Here is a 23583-nt window from a genome sequence, read left to right as displayed (position 1 = left end):
GAAGATCATATTAAACTTTTTTATTAGAAATAGTTTTAGAAATTGATAATATGCTTTTAATGTGAAAAGAATTCTTAGAGCCAAGCAAACATTAGGTAATATTAAGTAAATTGTTAGACATTGCATGCATGGTTAAAGCTGAGTAAATTTTTATAGCCTGCCTAAAAGTCAATATTTAAAAACATTTGCCCAAACTCTAATACTGGCATATTTTTACATAACAAATCTCACATTTGTGATTGAGCATATCTTTAAGCTAAGATACCTCTAGGCAACAAGTGTCTAAGAATACCATGATAGAATGGAAGGCAGTCTGATATGGCTTCCCAAACTACATTCTTCACTTTGATTGTGCCTAAGACCAATTAACAACCAGTAGCAACATAAATTATATTATTCTACCTCTGTAAGGTGAAAATTTTCTGATGGCATTAGCTCAGTGTTTATTGTTCACCTATTAGATCACAGATGCTGGGGGTAGGCCCTGAAGAAAATGAAAGCAAAGTTTGCAGAACATAGCTATAAATTGGCACAGCATGCCTCTCATTTTTTTTCCTCCCTAGCATTACAACTGTTCGTTTTCATGTCCTTGATGAAAGAATGGAAACAGAATTTCTATAATTCCTCCAAATTTATTCAGCCTCTCGTGGATCCAGCATTGTGGTTCAGAATTTCTGACTTCATGTCCATGTTTTTCTAACAGCCCTGCCATGCATCACATAAATACTCTATTTCTTAATAAGACATGAAAATTGTAGGTACATTATTCAGCTAATTGTGTGCTTGTACTTTTCCTTGTGTTTCCAATACAAATTATTCAGAAAGCCTAGAAATATTTAAAGGATCCCATTTCTTACCCATTTATCATAATAACAGTAGAAGTCAGGGAATGAGGCATTCCAGGGTGCGGTCTAGACAAGGAGTTATTTACTAGGAGAAAAATGAAATCAGAAAAATAGTACCTGGGCAAGAAGCCATAGCCAATGTACTTATATTTTCTACATTTTTACATAGCCATAAAGTTTTCAGTGAAGAAAGTATTTGCCATTTTCCCTGTTGTCCCTGAATTTTAGTCTTGGCTACTTACATCTTTGTCCAGTTTCCACTTAGGAAGGATCCTGAATACTCACTAGTCTGTGGACCAGAAAGCTTCTTTTGGGTTTTGGGCACATTTTCAAGCTCATCTTACTTGTATGCTTTTCCTTGTATATTACTTAGTTTAAACTCAAGGGAATACTGAGTGAAATTTACTTCAGAAAATGTTATACGGAAGTTTCCTTTACAGTTCCAAAAGTGTTCTCAGTAACAGAAAAATGGTTTGCTCTTGAAGGTTTTTGTAACACACTGTCAACTTAATGAGAATCCCAGTGTCCTGAAGACATACATCTTTCAATTGGAGTGGAGGACCATTTGCCTAGGTATATGAATTGTGAGCTCCTTCACTTTAGGATGAGGATGTCTGATGTTACTGCTGCAAGGTCCAGCTTTCCAAGTGTTAAGGATTCTTCATACATCACCCCTGGCTAAAGACTGCTTGAAAGCAAGTAACTAGAAAATTCATTTATTTGGGTGCTTGGTAAATGGCTCAGTTGATATGGTGCTTGCCGCACACTTATAAGATGTGGGTTCACATCCCGAGCACATACATTAAAAGCTGGATGAAGAAATGAGCCTATGATTCCAGTACTAGGGAAACAGGGAATACTAGAGGCTTGCTGGTCAGCTAGTCCAGATAAGTACAGGGTCTCCAGGTTCAGTGAGAGATCCTGTAGTCAATGAAGACACTGCACATTGACCTCTGGCCTCCACACATGTGCACACAGAAAAACATGTACACACACAAATGCAACACACACGTCAACAAATAATCATTTACTTAACAGGGAAAACAGGCTTCAAAATCCTAATGAAATGAGACTCTGAACAGATGGGTAACTTTAGAACATTATGAGTACCAGAGGGGGTAAAGAGTGCCTAGTGCACTTCAATATGATATTTTATTACTCAAAAAACAAATACAAGTAGGTGAAAATTTATAAACTCTACCTGTTGAGTATGGGTGTTCACTAAATTACTCTCTTCCTTTATTTTTTTTAAACTTTAGTTGAAAAGGAAGGAAAGGAGGAGAGATAAATAATGGGTTCCTTATGGTTTTAATCTTTAAAAGCAAAAAGTAGAGGGATTGTTTTATCAAACAAATAAAATTTGGTTGTCATGGTAATAATATCACGTTTAAGTGATTAATTTATAAATGGACTGAAACCATGAATAGTAATTGGAAAAAAATAATACAATGAGTTCATTTTGTAAAAGCTTGGAAACATAGGAAATGCTCCAACTGGCAGGTTGGATAGTAAGTTTGTGTTTTGCTTTGTTTCTTTCCTACTACATCCTGTAACTCAATTTCTTGTCTGGCTCTTGTGTGGAGATCTTTATTTCAGAGTTTAAAACATACCTGTCTGCACCACGGAGACAAGAACCAAGAGCCTGGGAAGGGAATATCCAGTTTGTCATCATGGTCAGCAGCTGCTTTAAGCATTTGCCTCCCTCCCACTGAAGGCAAAAGGAGATTCTGCATTTGTGCTGCCTTTAAAGCATTTGAGGAGGATAAAGTCAAGAAGACATACTCAACATATAACCCTGGAAAGGAAATTCCAACTGCGCTCCACCTGGAGGGTGATGTGTCGTGCCCTATTACCTAGTTGTCTGCTGGAAGGATTTGCCTTGAGCACGTTTGTGAGCCTTCATTTCACATCCTCATCACAGCAACCCTTCCCCCACTCAGCTGTCCAGCTGCACAGGTGTTTGGAATGAGGTTCTCAGCTGACAAGGAAACCGACTTCACCTATTCTTGCTTCATATTTTCAGCACTCTGTCTTCATAGTAGAGTAGGATATTCTCGTTTAGATCAATAATTCTCTGTAAGCAATTTCCCTCATGTATTTTTAGCTAAAATACATGTATTTTTAGCTAAAATATCACCCTGGGTACACATTTGAGAATAATATTTTTATTATAAAAGTAACTCATATTTGCTAATATATTTAAAAATACAGAAATGCATAAAGAAACTGAAAATCACCTACAATCTATTGACTTACTCTCTAATAATTAATAGTATCTTTTTGCCTACATGAACATGTTTTAAAATATAGAGATGCATAAAGAACTTAAAAGTCACTTGTAATACTATTGATTTACTCTATAGCAACACAGTAGTTTATGTTTACAGTCTTTGCCTACATTAATATTGTAAATATTTAATAGGAAAATTCATAAGGTGGATAAAGAAATATGGAAGAGAGCAATGATTTTTATTATCTATCCCAAATATTATTATGGTGTGTGTCATTTTCCTCCGTAAAATTCTGAAAAGTTAGAGGTATGCAGCATGGTCAGTGTAAACCTTGCACACAGAATTAACCATGTATCTGACATTCGGAGAAATCAGGAATTGGTCTTTAGTGCTCACTGTACATCAGGAAGAGTGACAGGCATTTTATAAATACTGTCTCATTTATATCTAGTGTTTCCAGTTGAAAATAAAGTTTTCTTACTTCTCTGACCATGAAGCAAGGAAAAGATGATGTAATTTCAATTTTTTTGTAACAGAAAATGATGGGTTATATTTAGAAATAGTTAAATTCATTGTCAAAATCTTGCAGCTGCTACTGTCGCCTGGAGCTGCCCACTGCCAGCCACAGTTAACTGGACCATACTCTTCATCCTCACTGTCAACCATGAGCCCTGAGGCTGCATCTCTTTTGAGCTGTTTGTGCACATAGTTTCAAAAACAGCAGGGGATATTTATATTCTGACCACCGAAGAGAAAGGATTTGGCTCCAAGTTCCCCTGGTTGCCTAGAAGTATTGCAGGATACAAGTCTAGGCATTCAGGAGGCTGAGGCAGCAGTGTCACAAGTTCAAGGCCAGCCTGAGATAAATAACATGATCCTGTGTCTGTAACACGAATTGCTAAATGCTCTTATTCATAAAAATCTGGAGCCACATATTGGGGTAAAAACCTGAGAGATGAGAGGAATAGGAAAAGCCACAGACAACCTCACCTCACAGACACCTCAGTCTCCAAAGAGACCTACTTCCTGTATACCCACGCCTGTATAATTTTCTGTTCTGTCATCTCATTTCCTCTCTCCACCCAGCTACATCACTTCCTGTCTGTCTGTACAGACCTCCAGGCCTCTATGGTTAGTGCTGGGGTTAAAGGTGTGTGTCACCATGCCTGACTCTGTTCCCCAGTGTGGCCTTGAACTCACAGAGATTCAGATGGATCTCTGCCTCCCAAATGATAGGATTAAAGGCATGTGTTACCATTGCCTGACCTCTATGTTTACTGTAGCAGTTGGCTTTTTCTTCTGATCCTCTGATAAGTTGTATTGGGGGGCACAAAGAAAATATCACCACATGTGTCTCTGAAAATAAAATAAAAGCAAGAATCCCCAAAGAAATATTCGGGGATCCTTATTACCAGGATGGTGACTCTGATACCATAATAACACTAGCAACAGGTCCTCTCCATCCCGGGATGAGGAACTTCATGAGAGTTTCACCCCAAAGCATACAGGGTCCAGCACCTTGTCCAGAGAAAATGCTAAGTGACCACAAGTGGTTTTCAGTTTTTCGTCTGTGATGTCAGGGCAGAATGGCTGTATGGCAGACACTTGGCCTTTAGGTGAAAAGCAATGAGTATGATGGAAGTCATGGAGCACTTTGGGCTCCAGAATGGACAAGCCAGTGAGAAGATCTCCTTTGTGACCACAGCCAACTTTAATACATCTGATTTGTTTGTCTTAGCTGCAAGACCAGCCCTTCTATAGCTCAGGGATATGCTCTTTCATCCCACCTGTTTGCAACACCCTGCAACTCTTGTGCTTGTGTTTTAGTTGTTCTTTGAGTTCCTTATGATCCTTAAGTTTAGTTGTATTATAGAGTTAGGTTTATGATTGTACAATAAAAACTCTAAAAAGCAAACCACAAGTTTATTGTTGACTCAATGCAAATTGTATGAAAGTCTGTTTTTTCCTGGATTTTTGAACATGCATCTCCAGCCTTAGTGAGTGTTAAATTTTATGTTCTGTTGGTTATTACTTTTTTGTCTTATGAGAATGTGGTACAATTTGTTTTTAAGTAGGATGTATTCTGTGTTGCCTTATAGAGATTGTACAGTGCACCCCACTGCTGACTGCTGAAGTGTTCTTGTCTTCTGCTGATCTATGGGTAATAGAAGATGCCTCCGGAAGACATTTCTCTGAAGTTATAATCGGATATGCTATGGACTTTTATCACAAGTCATCCTGATGCAAAGTGGCATGGGATTTACTGCAGTTACAGGAAATGCAAATTTGATCTGTGTGACAAGTTGAAACTCTATTCAGCTGCAGGAATTAGAGAAGTATTTCCTATTTTTGAACATTGTTTTGAGTAACTACTTTCCTGGGCAGTGTAGGTTAAATGCCTGCAGCCGTACTGCTTTTCTTATATGTAATCGTCATATTTATCTTTTTACTGAAAGGAGATATGACACAAATGCTGTTCCTGAGGCTAGCACGTCTAAGTGGTAGGACATTTCTTTGTATGAGTCCTTGTCTGAAATTTAACTTCCACCCAAGAACAAGGTAAGCACTTAGGGCTAGGTTGTTACCTAACACCCGACCTTTGTCCTTCCCAATTATGATGTCTCTGATCCTTTTGAGGGAGCTCTACCATACAGAGATGTTTAAGAAAAACCAGCCAGTAGACTCTTTGAGCTCCAATTGGAAGTGCTAGCATTGATATTTTGGACAAGTAACATAATATAGCTAAGCCTCACTTTTTCTGCTGGTTATAAAAAAGGGAATGATCAGATTACTATAGCTGAAGTCAATGCATATGAAACTTTTACCATGACATATTACTTAAAAGCTGAAACCTTCAATAAACCTGTGGGATGAGTGGGCCAGACATGTAGGAGAAATACACAAACCAGTGAAACATGACACGTGCCTACGACCACATACTTGCAGAACTGAAGTCAGAGTAGCCATTCTTATTCCGGTCTCTTAGATAACTGCTTTGCTTGCTTCATTAAGCACATGTGTGTCCAAGCAGCCATTGACTTTAAAATGTGATGTTCGGACAACAAATGTAATTACTAGGCATGCACATTGCATCATGCATAGCAGTGAGAAAACAGAGCTATAAAAAGGGGGTGCATCTATACAACTGCACAGCCTGATGTGCATGCCTAGGAGCAGCACACATGCGCTCTTGCAAGTGTGCACCTACATTTGAATATGCACTCCCTCAGAGGAAACTTTAAACTTTTCGTACATAACTTGCTGCAAGTTAGGACTTTGTCAAAATCTGAGCATTTGCTCAGAAACTTCAGTTTTCTAAATAAATAAATTAATTAATTAAATAATTAATTAATAAAGATACCTGACCTGCAACATCTATTAAGTTAGTGAACATGTTGCAAGAAATATCCTTAGCACAGAGCCTAGCACTACAAATGCCTAATGGATTCTTTAGACCCAGATGGCCATCCGCCCGCACTGCCTCCGTGTGTTTCCCTTCCCGGAAACGGTGTTCTACAGAAGAGGGGCCCTGCAGCAGTGCATGGAGCGAGATTCTAGAACGTGAAGGCACTAAGAGTAACGACAAAGTTACAAGGAAACAAGTGCCTGAGCAGTGGCGGGAATGAGCTGCAGCACCAGTCTCTCATAGGGAACTCTGGGTCCGTCAGTAACCAGCAGTTCTTTAAAGGAATCGGTGCTTGAAATTGAAGACGGCGATGTTCTAAAATAGAAAGTGGTGATGGTGTCATGGGCCTATGAGGATGCTGGACTGAAGTCTATCAAATTGTGCAAACAGGCAAATTGCATAGTATGTGAATTATTTGTCAATAAAGATTTTTATAAAATGTAAAAAAAAAAGAATCATTGCCTAGAGACTGTTTAAGAAATAATGCATCATTTTCATAGTGCACAGGGCCTTTAGCAAGCGTCTTTTCTGTTCACTGTGTATAGGTGTACCTTGTGTTAACGCACCTGCCTTTGCTTTTCATTCAGGCTGACTTTCATTCCCCCAACCTCTTGTGACTGCCATACGCCTGCCATTGAGATTCTTTATATATATATATATATATATATATATATATATATATATATATATATATATATGCATTGGCATCAGATCTCCTGGCACTGGAGTTACAGACAGTTGTTAGCTGCCATGTGGGTGCTGGGAATTGAACCTGGGTCCTCTGGAAGAGCAGCCAGAGCTTTCAACCGCTGAGCCATCTCTCCAGTCCCCAGCCACTGAGGTTCTTTCGCATCACAGTTCCTAGAGTTACGTTCCACTCTGAAATTGGGGCTTAGCATTTTGATTCATCAAATCCAGTGCAGAAGTCTTTGAAGATCCCCTGTGTCCACAAAGAAGGCTGCTGCATACTCACAAACACCGAGTCTATACGAAACAGTTACAGGAACTTTATAAATGCCCCTTGGCACTGTAATTATTAAAGGTGACTCATGGAGCATCCTTTATGTGCCTATAAATGTGTTATGCAGAACATATACACAGGTGAACTCAACAAAGCAAACTTATGCACTTGTGGAGCTTGGGCAGTGGGAGGAAATGAGTTCTGAGAGTAGACTTGGGTCTGTAAAGTAAAGCGGACAATGTTGGGCCTCGATGGATGGCTTTCAGGCAGGGTGAGGACAGGTCCCATCTGTTTGTATAACTGTTGTTCTAGGGGTCTGGGCAGAACAGACAAGCACTTGATTCATGTCAATTGAGTAAACGATGCACTCATGAGAGGGGCCCGATTAGATCAGGGCACTGTTTACTCTCGGATTAGGCTGTGTGTGCAGGTGCAATGTGAATTCTGTGGTTGGTAGAATTCTAACACCTGGGTCTATGTGGGTGGATGTGCAGAAAGAGCGCATGTTTAGGTGAAGTCTCTGGATGTAGGTAAAATAGAAGCCAAAACCTTTGCCTGTCCAGTTTTTTAAGGTAAATCTAGGCTTGTGTGTGAACCAAAGTGGGAGATTCTGAGAGGTGAATATTGGCTTTGGTCTCTATGTGAGGTATAAGCCTGGAGTTTGTTTGATGGACAAGATCTTAATTACAAACATTTTGCAAGACAAAATCTGAGAATGTATGCTTGACTGTGATAAAATGTAATTGTGTCTGAGGCAAATTAAAGTTGGGTAAACAGCAGTCTGGGATGGCATACATGAGTTCAGAGTGTGTTTAGGTGAGATAATTACAGACATTTTGTGATTGCTAGTGGTATTAAAGTGTTTTCCTCTCGCACTGGCACGTGTTTGCATAGGTATGCATATTCGTGCATGTGTTTGTGTGGAAGGTTTACATGTAATCCAGTTCAGGAACTTGCGTGAACGTGAAGGTTTGTGAGATGATTCTGGAACCGGGTGTAATTTTGAGATTGGATGAGGCAGTCCCAGGTAGAACCAGGAGTCTGTGGTAAGTTTAAGTAGTTAGCTTCTAGATACAAACATCTTGGGCAATTTGCTTTGTGTCCACAAGAGGATCAAAAGGGGTGTGTGTGTGTGTGTGTGTGTGTGTGTGTGTGTGTGTGGAGTTCCAGTAGGCACACAGGGCTTGTGTGCCCATGTAGCCGAGTTTTTCAGCCTGAATTATTTCTAAGACATCTGAATTGTATCAAATTGTGAATCAAGTCCCGAGAGCTGGCGTGACCTGGGAGCGTGTGTCCCTATCCGTGCTGCGCGCCGGGACAAGTTTGGCTTTGGACCTGGGACCGGAGCTGAGGCCACATTAGGGCGGCGGAGTAGGGGGGGGGGGGGGGGGGGGCGGTGGCCGAGGAGGTGCGGCTGGAGCGGGCGGGCGGTCCCGGGGGCTATGGGAGCCGGGGCTTCGGCTAGCTAGCTTGGCTGGTTGGGGACAGGCAGGAACCGGAGCAGCACTGCCGCCTCTGGCGCGAAGGCTCAGGCGCCTCCTCCCGCCCCACCACTGTGGGCTCTGTGCACGCTGCCGGCTGCTGCTCTCTCCAGAAGAAGAAAGCCCGTGAGCCGCTGTCGCTTGAACCATGGCTTCGGGCCGAAGGGGCTGGGACAGCTCCCACGAGGACGACCTGCCTGTGTACTTGGCCCGGCCGGGCACCACGGATCAGGTCCCCCGGCAGAAGTACGGAGGCATGTTCTGCAACGTGGAGGGAGCTTTCGAGAGCAAGACGTTGGATTTCGATGCCCTGAGCGTGGGACAGCGCGGCGCCAAGACTCCCCGGAGCAGCCAGGGCAGCGGCCGCGGCGCGGGGAGCCGGCCAGGGATGGAAGGGGACGCGCACAGGGGCCAGGGTCGGGAGGAGAGCAGGGAGCCAGCGCCTGAGTCGCCCAAGTCCACTGGGGTGGAGATCCGGAGCGCCACCGGCAAGGAGGTCCTGCAGAACCTCGGTCCCAAAGACAAGGTAAGTGAGCCCGGGACTCTTCTCCTCCGCTGGCCCTCGCCCCCTTCCCCAGCCTCAGCCGCCATGGCCCCGGCACAACTTTCTTGCTCACACTTTACAAGGAGATGAGCGACCAGGCTAAGAAAAAGAGCATCCTCCGGGGGCCCAGGTTTCTCACGTGTCTCCAATTGTTTCATCTTCCTGTGTGCACTGTAAGGGTCTCAGGCCTGGGTCGTCACCCCAGTCACCCAGCTGCACCCCTGGCCAGTTAGTTCTGGGTGGGTGTGTCAACCCTGCCAGTCTGGGAAGACTTAGTGATTCTCAGACTCTCCCTCTGAGGAACCAACCGCTCAATTGTCTTGGTCCCCCTTGGCCCCAGATTAAAACAGAACCCAGGTCACCAGGGCAGAGGGCAGATTGATGCTAAGAAAATAGGGTCATCTCTATAGAGTTTGGATTAAAGCATAGAATGAACAGTGTCTTCTCTGACTTCTCCTGAAACTTTTGGGTGTGGGGCCACTAAACACCCAAGTCTTCGTGCCTCACTTCAGTGGTAGCATGACGTTTCACATCTGTGTTTATGAAGAGTGTATTTGTGTACATAGCTTGGCACAAGCCTGGGTCTCAAGGGATGCAGCTGTCTCTGTAAAAATATTACATATTTGAAAATAGACGGGGGTATTCAGAGAGCATATTAAACTAGCACGAGCTGCGGGCCCCCTGTTGCTCTTACATGTGTCAAAGCTAATTTCTTTTCTGTGTGTTTTAGAGAAAAGGCTCACGCCGCACTCAACTGTCTGAGATTGCTGTGGTGATTTATGTGTTTATTTCATAGAAAGTCAGAGGCGCGATTCAGAAAATTCAGGGCCGGCGGAGGTCTGGAGGAGTCAAAGTTCAAATCGTAGGGTTTGAGTTGGTGAACAGTAGTCATCAGAAACCCTCACCCCAGTCTGGTAATGGCTGAGCAATCCACCGCCCCCCATGTCCACCCCCCCCCCATGTATGATTCCTCACTAATGCCATCATGAATAATATCCTGCAATGGAAATGTCTGCTTCCCAGTGATTACCGTTAATACTCATCCTGCTCTGAGCTGTTTTTCCATTAACATGCAATGAGGTAGTGAAAGGACAGCTTATCTCTCCCTGCTTCGATTTTGGGTAGTAGCTTCTTGTTTTGTTTTGTTTTTTAAAACAAACTTTTAAGTACTGCTACCAACCAGGGAAAGCAAGACCCGAAGCTAGTGCTATGTAGAGGGGCCCTTGGCAAGGTAATGTCAGTGTCCCTTGGAATTACTCATCGACTTCATGATTTTCACATCCTCCTTTGAGTAACCGACTCCTTTAGGCCCGGCCCACTAGTCCATTTAGGGAAAGCGTCTGGTATTTTAGAAAGGCTTTGGCAGATTGCTCAACTGAAGAATAGCCCTTTATAGAAAGGTAATTGCTTCTCTCCATGTCTAACCTCATCACTCTTAAAATGTTCCTTCCCTGGCATGAAGGGGGGCAGGAGGGTATGGAAAAGGTCAGAAACAATTGGTGTGAGTCAGGATATTCCCCTTGCTGGAACACCCCTGATGTAAGCCAGATAATATGCTTGGTTTGCAAGACCGGAGCATGGTAACTAGAGAAAGGAAAATGTTCTTCCTTCAAACCCAGCAATTCTCCCGTTTTGTTCCCTCTCACAAACTCTATACTTTTGGCTCCTAATTGAAAAATAATAATATGACTTAGACATCAGCACAGTTTCTAGAGCTACCCGGGTTTTTAAGTTCAGGCTTGCTGTCTGCTTCATGCAGGCCATGTTATTATCTCTAATTTTCTTTAATCATACTGTTTAAAGAAACACACAGAGGTTATCTAGCTCTGTACTTGATGGTTATTCCCTCGAGGCTAGGGACTGTGCGTTTGGATTTATCTCTGTGTCTGGGATGCCTGGCATATTGGAGGTGTTTGAGACATGTTTGATATTAAAACTCCTTATTTAAAACATCTGTTTTTCTAGACTGATGCAAAATGACATCTGCACTGGCCTAAATACTGCTTTCATCGCTGGGGAGCCCACTACCTCATGAAGCAACTTCTGAACATCTCAGATCAGAAAGTTAACCAGTTTGCCCACCTGTATAGTTTCTGCAGGTTGTCCTTAGTTCTTATCTTAGAAGAGTATGCATTTCCTTATTCAGAGACATTTAAAAGACTTTAAGTATGTGGTTTGGCTCTCATGTCTATCTGAAAAAAAATGGGCAATAACATAGTAACAAAACCTAAGCCTCCATGGCTCTACAAAACAATAACACCATCTTCCTTTTCTTGTACCTGCCAGCTGTCTACAAGGGTCACAAAGGGAAGTTCGGTTCATGATTGTCCTTGAGAGATCATCTCCACACATCATCCGTGGAAAGAGTCTGTGGCTAGTTGCACACAGACATGGAAACTTTCTTGCAGAAGTAATGAATGTCATGGAATCTCTGCTTTCATTGGTTAAACCTGATATATGGCTTTAGAGGGACTAAGGGGATACATGCTTACCACAATCCTGTAATACTAGAAATAATTTATAAATTGCTCTACTATCTGTCCAAGAACTAGGGATAGACTACGGGGCGCGGGGGGAGCTGGCTTCATCCCCTCACCAATAATCTAACTTAAGCCTGTAACTAAGTCTCCTTGTGCTCTACATTTCTCATCTACAAAATGGTAACAGTGACTGCTTTGTTTATAACAAGAATTTAGCATGTATTCAACTTCATTTCTCTTTATATGTTTGAGGGCACTCTCTCTCTCTCTCTCTCTCTCTCTCTCTCTCTCTCTCTCTCTCTCTCTCTCTATCTCTCTCTCTGTGTGTGTGTGTGTGTGTGTGCATGCACAGGCACAAGTGAAAACACATGAATGTCTGTTTATCTATCTGTCTGTCTGTCTCCGCCTCTGCCTCTGCCCTTCTCTAGGGTCTTACTCTAGCCTAGGGTAGCTAGGAACTCATTTTATAGTCGAGGTCCTAAACTTGTGATGACCTTTCTGCCTCTGCCTACTGAGTGCTTGGACATGAGCATCTTGCCTTTATCAGTCTTTTTTTTTGGTTTTTCGAGACAGGGTTTCTCTGTGTAGCTTTGCACCTTTTCCTGGAACTCACTTGGTAGCCCAGGCTGGCCTCGAACTCACAGAGATCCACCTGGCTCTGCCTCCCGAGTGCTGGGATTAAAGGCATGCGCCACCACCACCTGGCATCCTTTATCAGTCTTATAATCCATAGCTTTCTTACCTTCCTCCTGTAAGAGCATTGCACTGTTGTGATTTCTTTCTCAGTCTATGCTGTGCTGTAATTTTCTTCTGAGAAGGCAGTGCCTTGGCTTGTGAGCTGAACCTGGGGCTCCAGATGGGATGCAGCCATGGCAAAATGCATTAAGCTGCTTCATTTTCTGGATTTACATGCAGCATATGTCTTGTGTTGTACGAGATTACAGCTAATGATTAAGTATCTGTGTCTTATTGTCTTCATAGTAAGCTTCTTGTTACTCAAGCTTTTGGAAACTCTTCTTCATAAGCTTCTGTCACACTGAGATGGCCCATCCCATCTGGTTCAGATGAATTAAAAAAAAACTGTAGAATTTTGTTTTCTTGCCTATAGATTCAGCACTCTTAGCTGCCTCCTCTAACTGAAGAGTACTTTTGAAGCTGTAGTCTATGATACAGCCCCGCCAGCTTTATGCCATCAACAGACTTGATAGCAAGTACCATGCTTTAGGCACTTTCTCATATAATATATTAGAAAGAAATTATTGCATGTATAAGGAAGTTGAAATAGACATCAAATAATCTCAAATCACATAGATGATAAGTAGAGAGCAGCAGAATTCAAACTCCGACTTTTCTGATCAAGCGCATTTTGTACACAGTGAGTGGCATTATTATTCTAATTTCAGTAGCCTGAGCATTGAGCCAGCTCCTGACATGTTAAGATAACACCAAGCAAGAACAGATCTTCCACCAACACCACTAGAAAACTGTTATCCTGCCGCGTGCTCATTACTCAGAGAAGCTTTGGGATGAGTCGCTCAGCCCATGAGGACAGTTGATACAAGATCCTTATTTGTCCAAGTCCATCTAAATCTACTAAGAGATTATGGAGAAGTATGTGATTGAAAAAAAAAATCAAGATATATTTTGTCCCTGAAATACTAATCACCACACCCCTCTTAAGGGAATGAGTGTTTTTAGTAAATTGTGAATAGGTTAATTAACAAAAGGATTTGGCAGAATAAAAACGTAAAAAGCTTTCTGCGTTATACAGGGAATGCCCAATTCATGGTTTAGGCCACCACACCAGCTAATTTTGTGATTCTAGACCTACATGCAAGTGGTTATTTTAACAATGTGCTTAAACTTTTCTCATGATAGATACTCATACTACCAAAGTTTTCCAAGGTTGGCTCGCATTTATGATATGACACCAAGTGCATAGGAAAGCGATTTTAAGTTAAAAAAAAAAGTGTACTTTAATCATTTCTTAAGATGCTTTTCTGCCCAAGTGTAATTTTCAAAGCAACAAGAAAATTACCAAGAGGAGAAGAATTATGACATGGTGTCTGCAAGAACAAATGATACCTCAAAGGCTTTGTTATCCAGGAAAACAAAGCCATGACACTTTGATTACATGGGTTTGCTGCTGACTCAATTCCAGGGATCTTGGCTCATTGCTAGTTCCCTGTTTCCCATGTGAGGTTCTTCAGTACAAGATGTTTCTCCTATGAAGTCAGCCAAGGCTCTGAGGGTAGAAGAGAGAATTTGAACAAAAACAAAAAAAGCTATGTGGACCCTTACTTTTTTCGTCCCGAGTTTTAAGTGTTCAAATTTGGTTGGTATTCCCTTCCTTGCCCTGCAAAAGGGATGATCGCTGGAAATAGAAGTACAGATTTATAAAGGACCCTGGCTGTCAGAGCCCAAGCCTAGGAGTGCAAATGAATTATAGGAGTTAGAGTACCAAGTACTCTAACACAAGAGCGGATGTATGTTGTCTAGGGAAAAGAGATCTTGCTTTCCCAGATCACAGAATAGCCTTGAGTCCAGTGTTCCCGCACCCGAAACTGAAGTGTCTGAAAACCCTCAGCACTGTTGGAAAGTTTGGCAGTGGGTTTGGAGGAACATACAAAACATGTCTTCTAAGTAATGCTGCAATTGGCAGGGTTCCCTCAAACTAATGGTCCCTGGAAACTGGTTTTTGCTGACTGTTCTTATAATGTGTAAGATGGCTGGAGTGCTGTCTGTTAGGGTTTCCGTCAGCGACTCCTGGAGCTGATACTGGTCATGATTTATTTGTGCTGGGCATCCTTCTGTAGAAATGTCCCTGTGGGATGCAGATAAAGCTTCCTGGAAGGAGAAAACTTACAGAGAGGAGTACAAAGCTGAACCTCCACTTCTGCTTGGGTGGATTTGAACTTCCTATATTAAACTTCTAGGAAAATAATGTTAAAATATATCTCTGTTCTTTATGTGACCTCATGGCATTTCGAAAGACAGTTCAGCTTCATCAGGAGAGCAATAACAAGAGGTAGGGAGAGCAAACAAAACCAGAAAAATTATTAGCAGTCTCAACTTCCAGTCCCAACCAAGTTACCAGCTGGACCTTTGCCAACTTGTCTCCCTCCCCTCTAAGCTATAGTTTCCTCCTTCCTGAAATGAAGGGGCTGGTCCAGAGGGTTGCTATGGTAATGATGCATAAACTTTTCTGACTATGAAGGTCTTATCTAAAATTTTGAACATATTTGATATTCTGTATACCTGTGTTCACACATATTTATATATATATATACAAATACATGTATATATGTGTATAAACATGTTATATTTAAAATATTGTGTTGATAGAGTATGAGAACTCTAGAATGCAAGCAGCAATGTAAGCTGTAAAATAAGAGTGTCGTGGGCAGAGGAGAGAACTCAGTGGGTGAGCTTGCTGTGCATGGATGAGAACCTGAGTTTGAAAAGCAGTACTCACATGACGTCCAGGTGTGGTGGCATGTGTCTGTAACTCCAGCACTGAGACACAGAAACAGACACACTCTAGGGGTCCTTCACTATACAAAACAGAAATCAACCCCCAGCCTCCATGCTTGCAACACACACACACACACACACACACACACACACACACACACACACACACACACGCCAGGGGGGAAAGAGAGGAAGAGAAGAAATATCATAAAAGATACAAATATAATTCTTGTTCTTTTTTCTCTTTACCCTGGTGGGTTTTGTTCATTCAATTGGGCTAGTGTTTGCAAGCATGTGTTCTCTAAACGAGAGACATAGACAGGACAGTTATGTTCTAGCATTGTCAATAATGAGCTCATTGTTACCCAGATCTTTAGTGATGTAGGCTTCTTACAGAATAGTTTCTAGGAGAAATTTTCAAAATGGTGGAGCTGAAACACTTGTGAAAAGGCCAAGTAAAAATAGATTTTGGTTTGTATTCATCATTGTCAATGTGTGGGATTGGACTAAAGAGGTCCAGCTTAGCCAGGCAGGGGTGGCACACACCTTTAATCCCAGCACTTAGGAGGCAGAGGCAGGCAGATCTTTGTGAGTTTGAGGTCAGCATAGTCTACAGAGTTAGTTCCAGGGCAGTCTAGGCTACACAGAGAAACTCTGTCTCAAAAAGCCAACCAATCAACAAACAAAAGAACATAAAAAGAGGTCCAGCTTAAAGAACACTATAGGTAACATGGGAGTTCCCAAATCACCCTTTTCCATTTGTCTGTTACATTGAATCCCAGCTATGTAGGTACACATGGAAGAAAAAAAAAAAACAAAGACAAATTATACTATGTACTGGTGCATGTCTACAGTTCCTGTTATTCAGGAGGCTCAGGTAGGGGGTTTGCTTGAGGAGCGTGGGACTCATTTAAGCATCACACTAAGAACCATTTCAAAAAAAGAAAGGAAGGGAGGGAAAAAAGATAAATCAGGTAACAACTAGAAAACATTAAAAAAAAGACAAGCCTCCATTTCTTCATAATCTTCCAGAGAAGCTCCATGAACACAATAGTGGATTTTTTGTTCATCTTTGCATAACACACACACACACACACACACACACACACACACACACACACACACACTTCTAAATTTAGTGGAAAGACGCAGTATTTTTGTGTTTAAGTTCCCTTTTCCTATATACCACATTTTGAATGTGGTTGCCGTCACCCCAATTTGTATGTTAAAATACACATCTTTGCGTGATGGTTGTTGGGGAGTAGGGCCTTCAGCTCTTGTGAATGTATGGGATTCAGTGTCTTTATGAAAAAGATCCCATGAGTTGCTTTGGCCTTTCCACCATGTGACACAGCCAGAAGGTTTCTTCTGTAAGTCAAAAAGTATGCCCTTGCCAGACAGGGAATCTGCCTTGATGCTCCACTTACGTATAAGAAATAAAGATATGTTGTTTACATGCCGCATACTTTGTATTGTTTTATTACAGTAGGGTGAAATGACTAAGCTACTCAAAAACAAGGCAAATCAAAACAAATGGCAGTAACAACAAAACCCTAGCAAAGGCTTTCAGCCACTTTAGGTGGAGACACAGAATTTCAATGCATTTCTGTCCCCACGTACACACTAGAGTCTTTACCAGCACTACCCCACAGGAGAGTGTTATATTTCCCATAGTCGATGCAGTTATCCTGACATAGCATTAGCACCTAAAGGTCTATAGTTCACAGTAGGATTTACTCTTGGTGTTGTACATTCTATAGATTCAGACAAGTCTACAAACATTTTTCTACCATTCTAGCATCTTACAGAATAGTTTCACTGTGCCTAAAATCCTTCGTGCTGTACCTATTTATCTCTACCTTTCCCATTACCCATTGTAACCACTAATGATTGTACGGTTCAGTCTTAACCTTTCTAGTGTATCAGATGAAGTCACCCTGGGAAAATTGATTCTAGGACCACCTGGATACTGACATCTATGGGTACTCAAGTCCCTTAAGTTTGCTATCTTTATCTATTGGTGGGGGACTAGTAGATGTAGGAAGCTGACTGTAATTAGGATAATACACTATTTATCCTTCCCATATAGGCTTTTTTCCACTGAATTATACACGTTAGTTTCCTCCATGTCTCTCCATGGTTGATAGCTCATTTTTTTTTTTTAAGTACGGAATAATATTGTGTTGTTTGGCCATGTCATAGAGCATTTATTTTACCACTAAAAGGAGTAAGAATAGTCCCAAATTTTGGAAATTATAAATAAAGATACTTTACTTATGTTAACAGACTTTGTGATAACAAACATTTTCATTTGAGTAAATAACAAGGGGCATAAATGATTAATCATTTGGCAAGTGTGTATTTGGATGTGTGTCAATTTGCATGCTATCCAGTGAGAATCTTACTACTCAGAAAGTTGAATAACTCTTGCAATTGACAGTCTTCTACATCTAATAGGTGTAAAGGCATCTTGTTGCTTAACTTGCAATTCTTCAATGGTACCAGAATGATTTGAAGCATTCTTTTATCTGCATCCTTGCATCTGTAGATATTTTGTGGGAATCTGATAAGGGCTTTGGTCCACGTTTTAATCACATTGTTTGCGTTCTTATTGTTGGATTTTAAGAATTTTTTGTGTTTTGAATAACACTCTATCAGATGTGTCTTTTGTAATTATTTTTTCCCATTGGCTTCTCTTCTTGCCTTGATATTAACTTCTTGCAAAGATCTTAATGTCAATGAATCTCAGCTTACCAAGTTAGTTATTTTGTTGATTGCAAAGTTGGTATTGTTTCTAAAGCACCGTCTCGCTCCCAAGGTAGTCTGTGTTTTCTCTTGTGTTATCTTAGAGCTTTGGAGTTTTTCATTTCTCATTTATGTCTGTGCTGTTTGAAATAAATTTACACAAATGAAGTAAAGATTGCATATGTTTTTTTTCACATGGGTGTCCAGGTGTTTTAGCACCATGTATTGAAAAGAAACTTACTTTGCTCCATTGTATTGTTTTTGCCTCTTTGGAATAGTCAATTGCCTATGTGTCAATCTATTTCTAGGCTATTGATTGAGATCCATTGATCAATATACTTGTTCTTTTGTCAATACCACACTGTCTTGATAACTGTAGCTTTGTACTATATTTTAAAGGTAGGGAGAGTCAATTTCTTTATCTTTATTCTTATCCTTCAACATGTGTTGGTTATTCTGTCTGGGTCTTTTTCATTTCCATATAAACTTTACAGTAATTTTGGCAATAGTCACAAAATGATTTCCTGAAAATTTAGACATGCATTGAATCTGCAGATCAAATTGTAATATACTGATAAGTCGACAACATCAAGTCTTTATAACTATGAAGATGGATGATTTGTTCATTCATCCAACTTTCATTTCAGAATTTCATCAGCTTTCCTCTTTTACATCTTATACACACTTTGCTAGACTTACAGCAATTTATTTGGGCAGTGCTATTGTAAATAATAGTGTTTTATTCAAGTCTAGCTGTTCAATGTTGTTATATAAGAAAGCAAGCCAGGTGGAGGTGGCGCACGGCTTTAATCCCAGCACTCGGGAGGCAGAGCCAGGAGGATCTCTGTGGGTTCAAGGCCAGCCTGGTCTACAGAGCGAGATCCAGGACAGGAACCAAAACTACACAAAGAAACCCTATCTCGAAAAACCAAAAAAAAAAAAAAAAAAAAAAAAAAAAAAAAAAAAAAAAAAAAAAGAAGAAGAAGAAGAAGAAAGAAAGAAAGCAATTGACTTCGTACATAAATTTTGACTCCTGTATACTTTCTGTCATCCTTAGTCCCAGGAAGAATTTTTGAGCAATTATTATTATTTTTTATTTTCTACATAGATGATTGTGTCATTAACGCAAAAAGATGGATTATTTCTACGGGAATGACTTTTCTGAATAGTGCTGCCTGTAGCTTGCCTGTACAAACCAAACTTTTACCCAGCCTGTAACCAAATCAATAATGTGCTTTGAGATCATTTATAACTATGTACTCATTCTGCTTACATGCTGTATCCTCAGCTGTTTACGATTAATTAACCTTTAAGGAAAACAATATAATCAGTCTCACTTGGATGCAGTGTAATTAACTCCTACAGCTCAGCTAGGTGCATACCTGTAATTTTTCCATGTTCCCCATTTCTCTCCCCATAGCCTATCCATGCTCTTCCTCTTTTGCAGTTTTCTTGGTTTTTATCATGAATAATAATACTAGGTTTTGTAAATTGCTTTTCTTACATTTATTCATATAATTACATAATTTCTTTTCTTGTTTACCCTGCTGAAACTATGTACTGCATTAACTGATTTTCAAATGTTGAACAAGTTTTGTACTTTGATGTAAATAACACTTCACTGTGGTATATAATTATTATTTACATTTATTATTATACTTGATTTTCTAATTTACATTGAGATGTTTTTGAATTATATCTAAAAAAATATTAGCGTATGGTTTTCTTTCTTGTAATCTATGCCTCTGTCTTTAGTATTACAATAACACTGTTCTTAAAGAATGAACTAGGAGATGTATGTTTCTATCTTTGGCTGTGGAGAATTGGTATAATTTCTTTTCAAAATGTTTGGAAAATCCATCAATGCACCCATTTAGTCTTCATACTTTGGGTTTGAAGTTACTGATTATTAATACTACTTGTTTAATAGATATAGGTATACTCTCTTAGATTTTCTATTTCTTCTGGTGTGAGTTTGATAAATTGTGTTTTTGAGGGAACAGGTCCCTTTCATCTAAACTATCAAAGTTGTTGTTCATAATACTTGTTTATTAATCTTCCAATAGCCATGAGATTTCTAATGATGTCTGTTGCTCTCTTTATCCCACTATATGCCTCTTGTATGGAGTTAACAAAGCATCACAGCTCAGTGGAATCCAACATGTGACACTAGTTTAATTAAGATGAACACTGAAAGTGAAACACATAGCAGTGAGAACTGAGACCAAAATATGGAAGCAGAGTTTGGTCAAATCCACAAGGATGTCATAGTATCAAAGCAAAAAAAGAAAATATCAGAATCTATGAAATCCAGAGAAGAAGCTGAGAGCTAGAACAAAGGGAAGGAGGCATGAGAGGGGAAAACACACAGTTATCATTCTGCACCCCAGCTGCCTAGTGATCATTTTCATGGCCTCTGTGGCTTTCAGGCACTTTGTTGATTGAAAGACATTCACTAAGGGTAGGTATTATTCAAAGGATGGTGCCAGAGACAGGGCTTAATCCAAGTCCACAGGACCCAGGGTCCCACACACTGTTATTATAAATGATCTTTATTGAAAGCAGAGCCATTTGGTTTATTTCCAAGAAGCTTAAGTATTCTAATGAAAAAACATGCCATGCTTGTGCTAGGTTATAAGTGGGCTAGGGAGGGGTTCTTTTCCTCTGGGTAATATTCCCACTTCCTGGCACTTAGATCATAATAAATAAACCAGTGCAAGGAAAGTTGTATGATAAATGGATATTGCTTGAGAAGAAAAACATAGTTGATGAATAACAATATATCATAAGTTTGTTAGGGATATAGTTTTCTTCTACACACTACCCAAGGGGGAGTTATGAAGTCAATCTGTAGTACACTATAAAGTCTTTTCAGTGATACTTCAGGGCGAGGAGTGAAAGTGGCAAGTTTAGATTGGGTATAAGGGGTTTTAAATGAAGATAGTATATCCAATATACATGCTATCAACAAAGACTTTGTAAATGAATGATGCCTTTCATTTGTGTAGAAAAAAAGTCTGTGAACTTTTTCCATAAAAACCAGATAAGTATCTAAGCCTTTATAAGCTATAATATATGTGCTCAATTATCCAATTGTGTTTAGCAAAAATATTTATTGAAAGAAATATACACACAAACACACAGACACATATACACACATACACACACACACACATATGAACTGTATGCCAATGGTGCTTTATTCACAAAGAGTGGCTTATTTATAGGTAGTTTGTCAATCTCCTATATTTCTCTTGACTACAAGAAAAAAGTCACGTGTGTGTGTGTGTGTGTGTGTGTGTGTGTGTGTGTGTGTGTGTGTGTGTCTGTCTGTCTGTCTGTCTGTCTACCTCTGTCTGTCTCTGTATCTCTCTCTATGTGTGTGTATGCACATACATGCATGCATGCTGTTGTCAAGAGCAAAGCAAACCCTAACAAATTTTCAAAGAAAAGATTTAGAACTCTGAGGTAAACATTGGAACTGAGCAAGGAAATCTGAAAGACATTTTAGATTGTTCTCTTTCAGATGCCTAAGATTGGAAGAGGAAATTAAAAAAATAAATACATACCTTCATTTATTGAAGAGGAGAAAAATGCAAGATATTCAGAGAATGCAGATTTATGAAGTGAAACAAGATTTGTTGAAAAACAAAGACAGGAGAACGGGGGAAGTCGAAGAGGACTATCTGTAAATTACAGAGGGAAAGAAACAAATAAAGGAAGTCTGTGTGCTTAGGAAGGAGGGGCTGAATACAAAGCTTTGCTAGGATGCGAGAAAAGGGAGAGCTTGGAAGGCTATAAATATCTGCAGCTGCAAGGAGAAGAGGTACATGGAAAGAAATCCTCTTGGAGTTATGCACAGTACATGATATCATTAAGTGGATGGAGACAAGGTTAGTCTCACTCACACCTAACACATGTCAACTGAGTCAAGAAATAGAGTTTGGAGAGCTGAAATAATGGCTCACTCAATACATGTGGTTCACACTTTGTATGGAAAGAGTCTTCTTTGGGAGAGTGAGATGTTGATCCCTTAGATGTATGTTCACTGTTCAGTAGACTTGTCCTAGATCAGAAATTCAGCCAGAGCTGGGACTGACTACTGGGGACAGTCAGTGAGAATCAATGACTCTCCATTGGCTCTTTCACTTGTTCTTTGGCTCATTCATGGGCCCATCAGATTTCCACTGAGCGTCTGTCATTTGCCCCTGCATGGGTCAATTCACCAATCTATGAGGTTCTTGAAAAGACTGGATGAAAAAGTAAAGGCACCTTCAAATACGAAGGCTCAGAGGAGCACCAAGTGCTCTTCAGGTCAAAAGATAAGGGAAGCAGAAGACTGGTGACTTCAGAGAGATAGGCAGCGTGAAACAGATTCACCCAACTAAACTGCTTGTGCTAGACAAGAAGCAACTTTAAATTTCAGTTTCAAAGTTTGGTCTTACTGTCTCACTTAACATGTAAATAAAATAAAATCTTGAGAGAGAAATTAGGATGAAAATAAAAATAAGTGCTTATAATATGAAAACACTGCATTTTAATTGTGATATATATATTATATATATATATATATCATCCAATTGCCTTTGAGTGATACAAAGTATGTTTATAAGACTCTCTAATCATGACAAATAACTAGTTCTAAGAAGTTTCCAATTACCCCCGAAAGAAGACTGTATGCCCTTCAACATTTTCTTCCCATTCTTTTTTCCCTCTAGCCTCCAACAGCTACTAGTTGCTTTATCTTGTTATGCATTATTCATCCTGGATATTCCACATGAGTAGATTGTATGATATGTATGCTTTGTGTTTCTTTTCTTTCATTTAACGTAATATTTTCATAATCAGTTTGTGTTCTCTGATATATCAGTACTCTATTTTTATGGCTGGATAATGTCCTATCATATGGGTATAGCAGAGTTTATTTTTCCACCATGAACACTGTATTCTTTCCACATTTTACTCATTGTGAATAACAATGGGTCAGGCACTTTGTAAAGTTCTGTGTGTTTATTAATTTAATTTTGTTGTATCTACACACATTCTCAGAGGGAACCACCATAGTTATACCCACTGCATGTGTGAAGGAAGAGACCTCAGGTAAAAGTCTCACTCATGATGAAAGGTTTTGGTGTGTATTAATTTACACAATTAGTAGAAAATACCTATAAAATGGTGGAATTTTGACCTAAATTTCCCTCTCCTCATGTGAGCAGTCTTTCCAGTCTCTCTCAGCTTTACTCTGAATGAGAGAACATATCCCATGCTACTAGCTGCCTTCTGCAGGGTTCACTCAAGTCATATATATTTAGTGTATTTGGTATACATCAGTTTAGTCAAATCCCTCTGTTGAATAACACAAGGAAATGAAGAAGAATTGGAGACTGTGTTTGAAGAAGTCACCCTGTGTATTTTA

General features: G+C 40.1%; 1 protein-coding gene across 1 annotated transcript in view; it reads left to right on the top strand.

Moving 5' to 3' along the window:
• The first annotated feature begins 9057 nt into the window (after positions 1 to 9057).
• The window catches only part of Dpysl3 (dihydropyrimidinase like 3), a 109881-nt gene continuing 95355 nt past the window's right edge, over positions 9058 to 23583 (top strand). Inside the window, exon 1 of the mRNA XM_052742113.1 lies at positions 9058 to 9450. Within this exon, the coding sequence (XP_052598073.1) occupies positions 9073 to 9450 (378 nt within the window). The 5' untranslated portion in view covers positions 9058 to 9072. The remainder of the gene's footprint in view (positions 9451 to 23583) is intronic.

Source organism: Peromyscus californicus, unplaced genomic scaffold, assembly GCF_007827085.1.
Source record: "Peromyscus californicus insignis strain IS unplaced genomic scaffold, ASM782708v3 Scaffold_17__1_contigs__length_78620276, whole genome shotgun sequence".
NCBI lineage: Eukaryota > Metazoa > Chordata > Mammalia > Rodentia > Cricetidae > Peromyscus > Peromyscus californicus.
The sequence above is the reverse complement of the archived record's forward strand: the minus strand, read 5'-3'. Positions and strand labels throughout refer to the sequence as shown.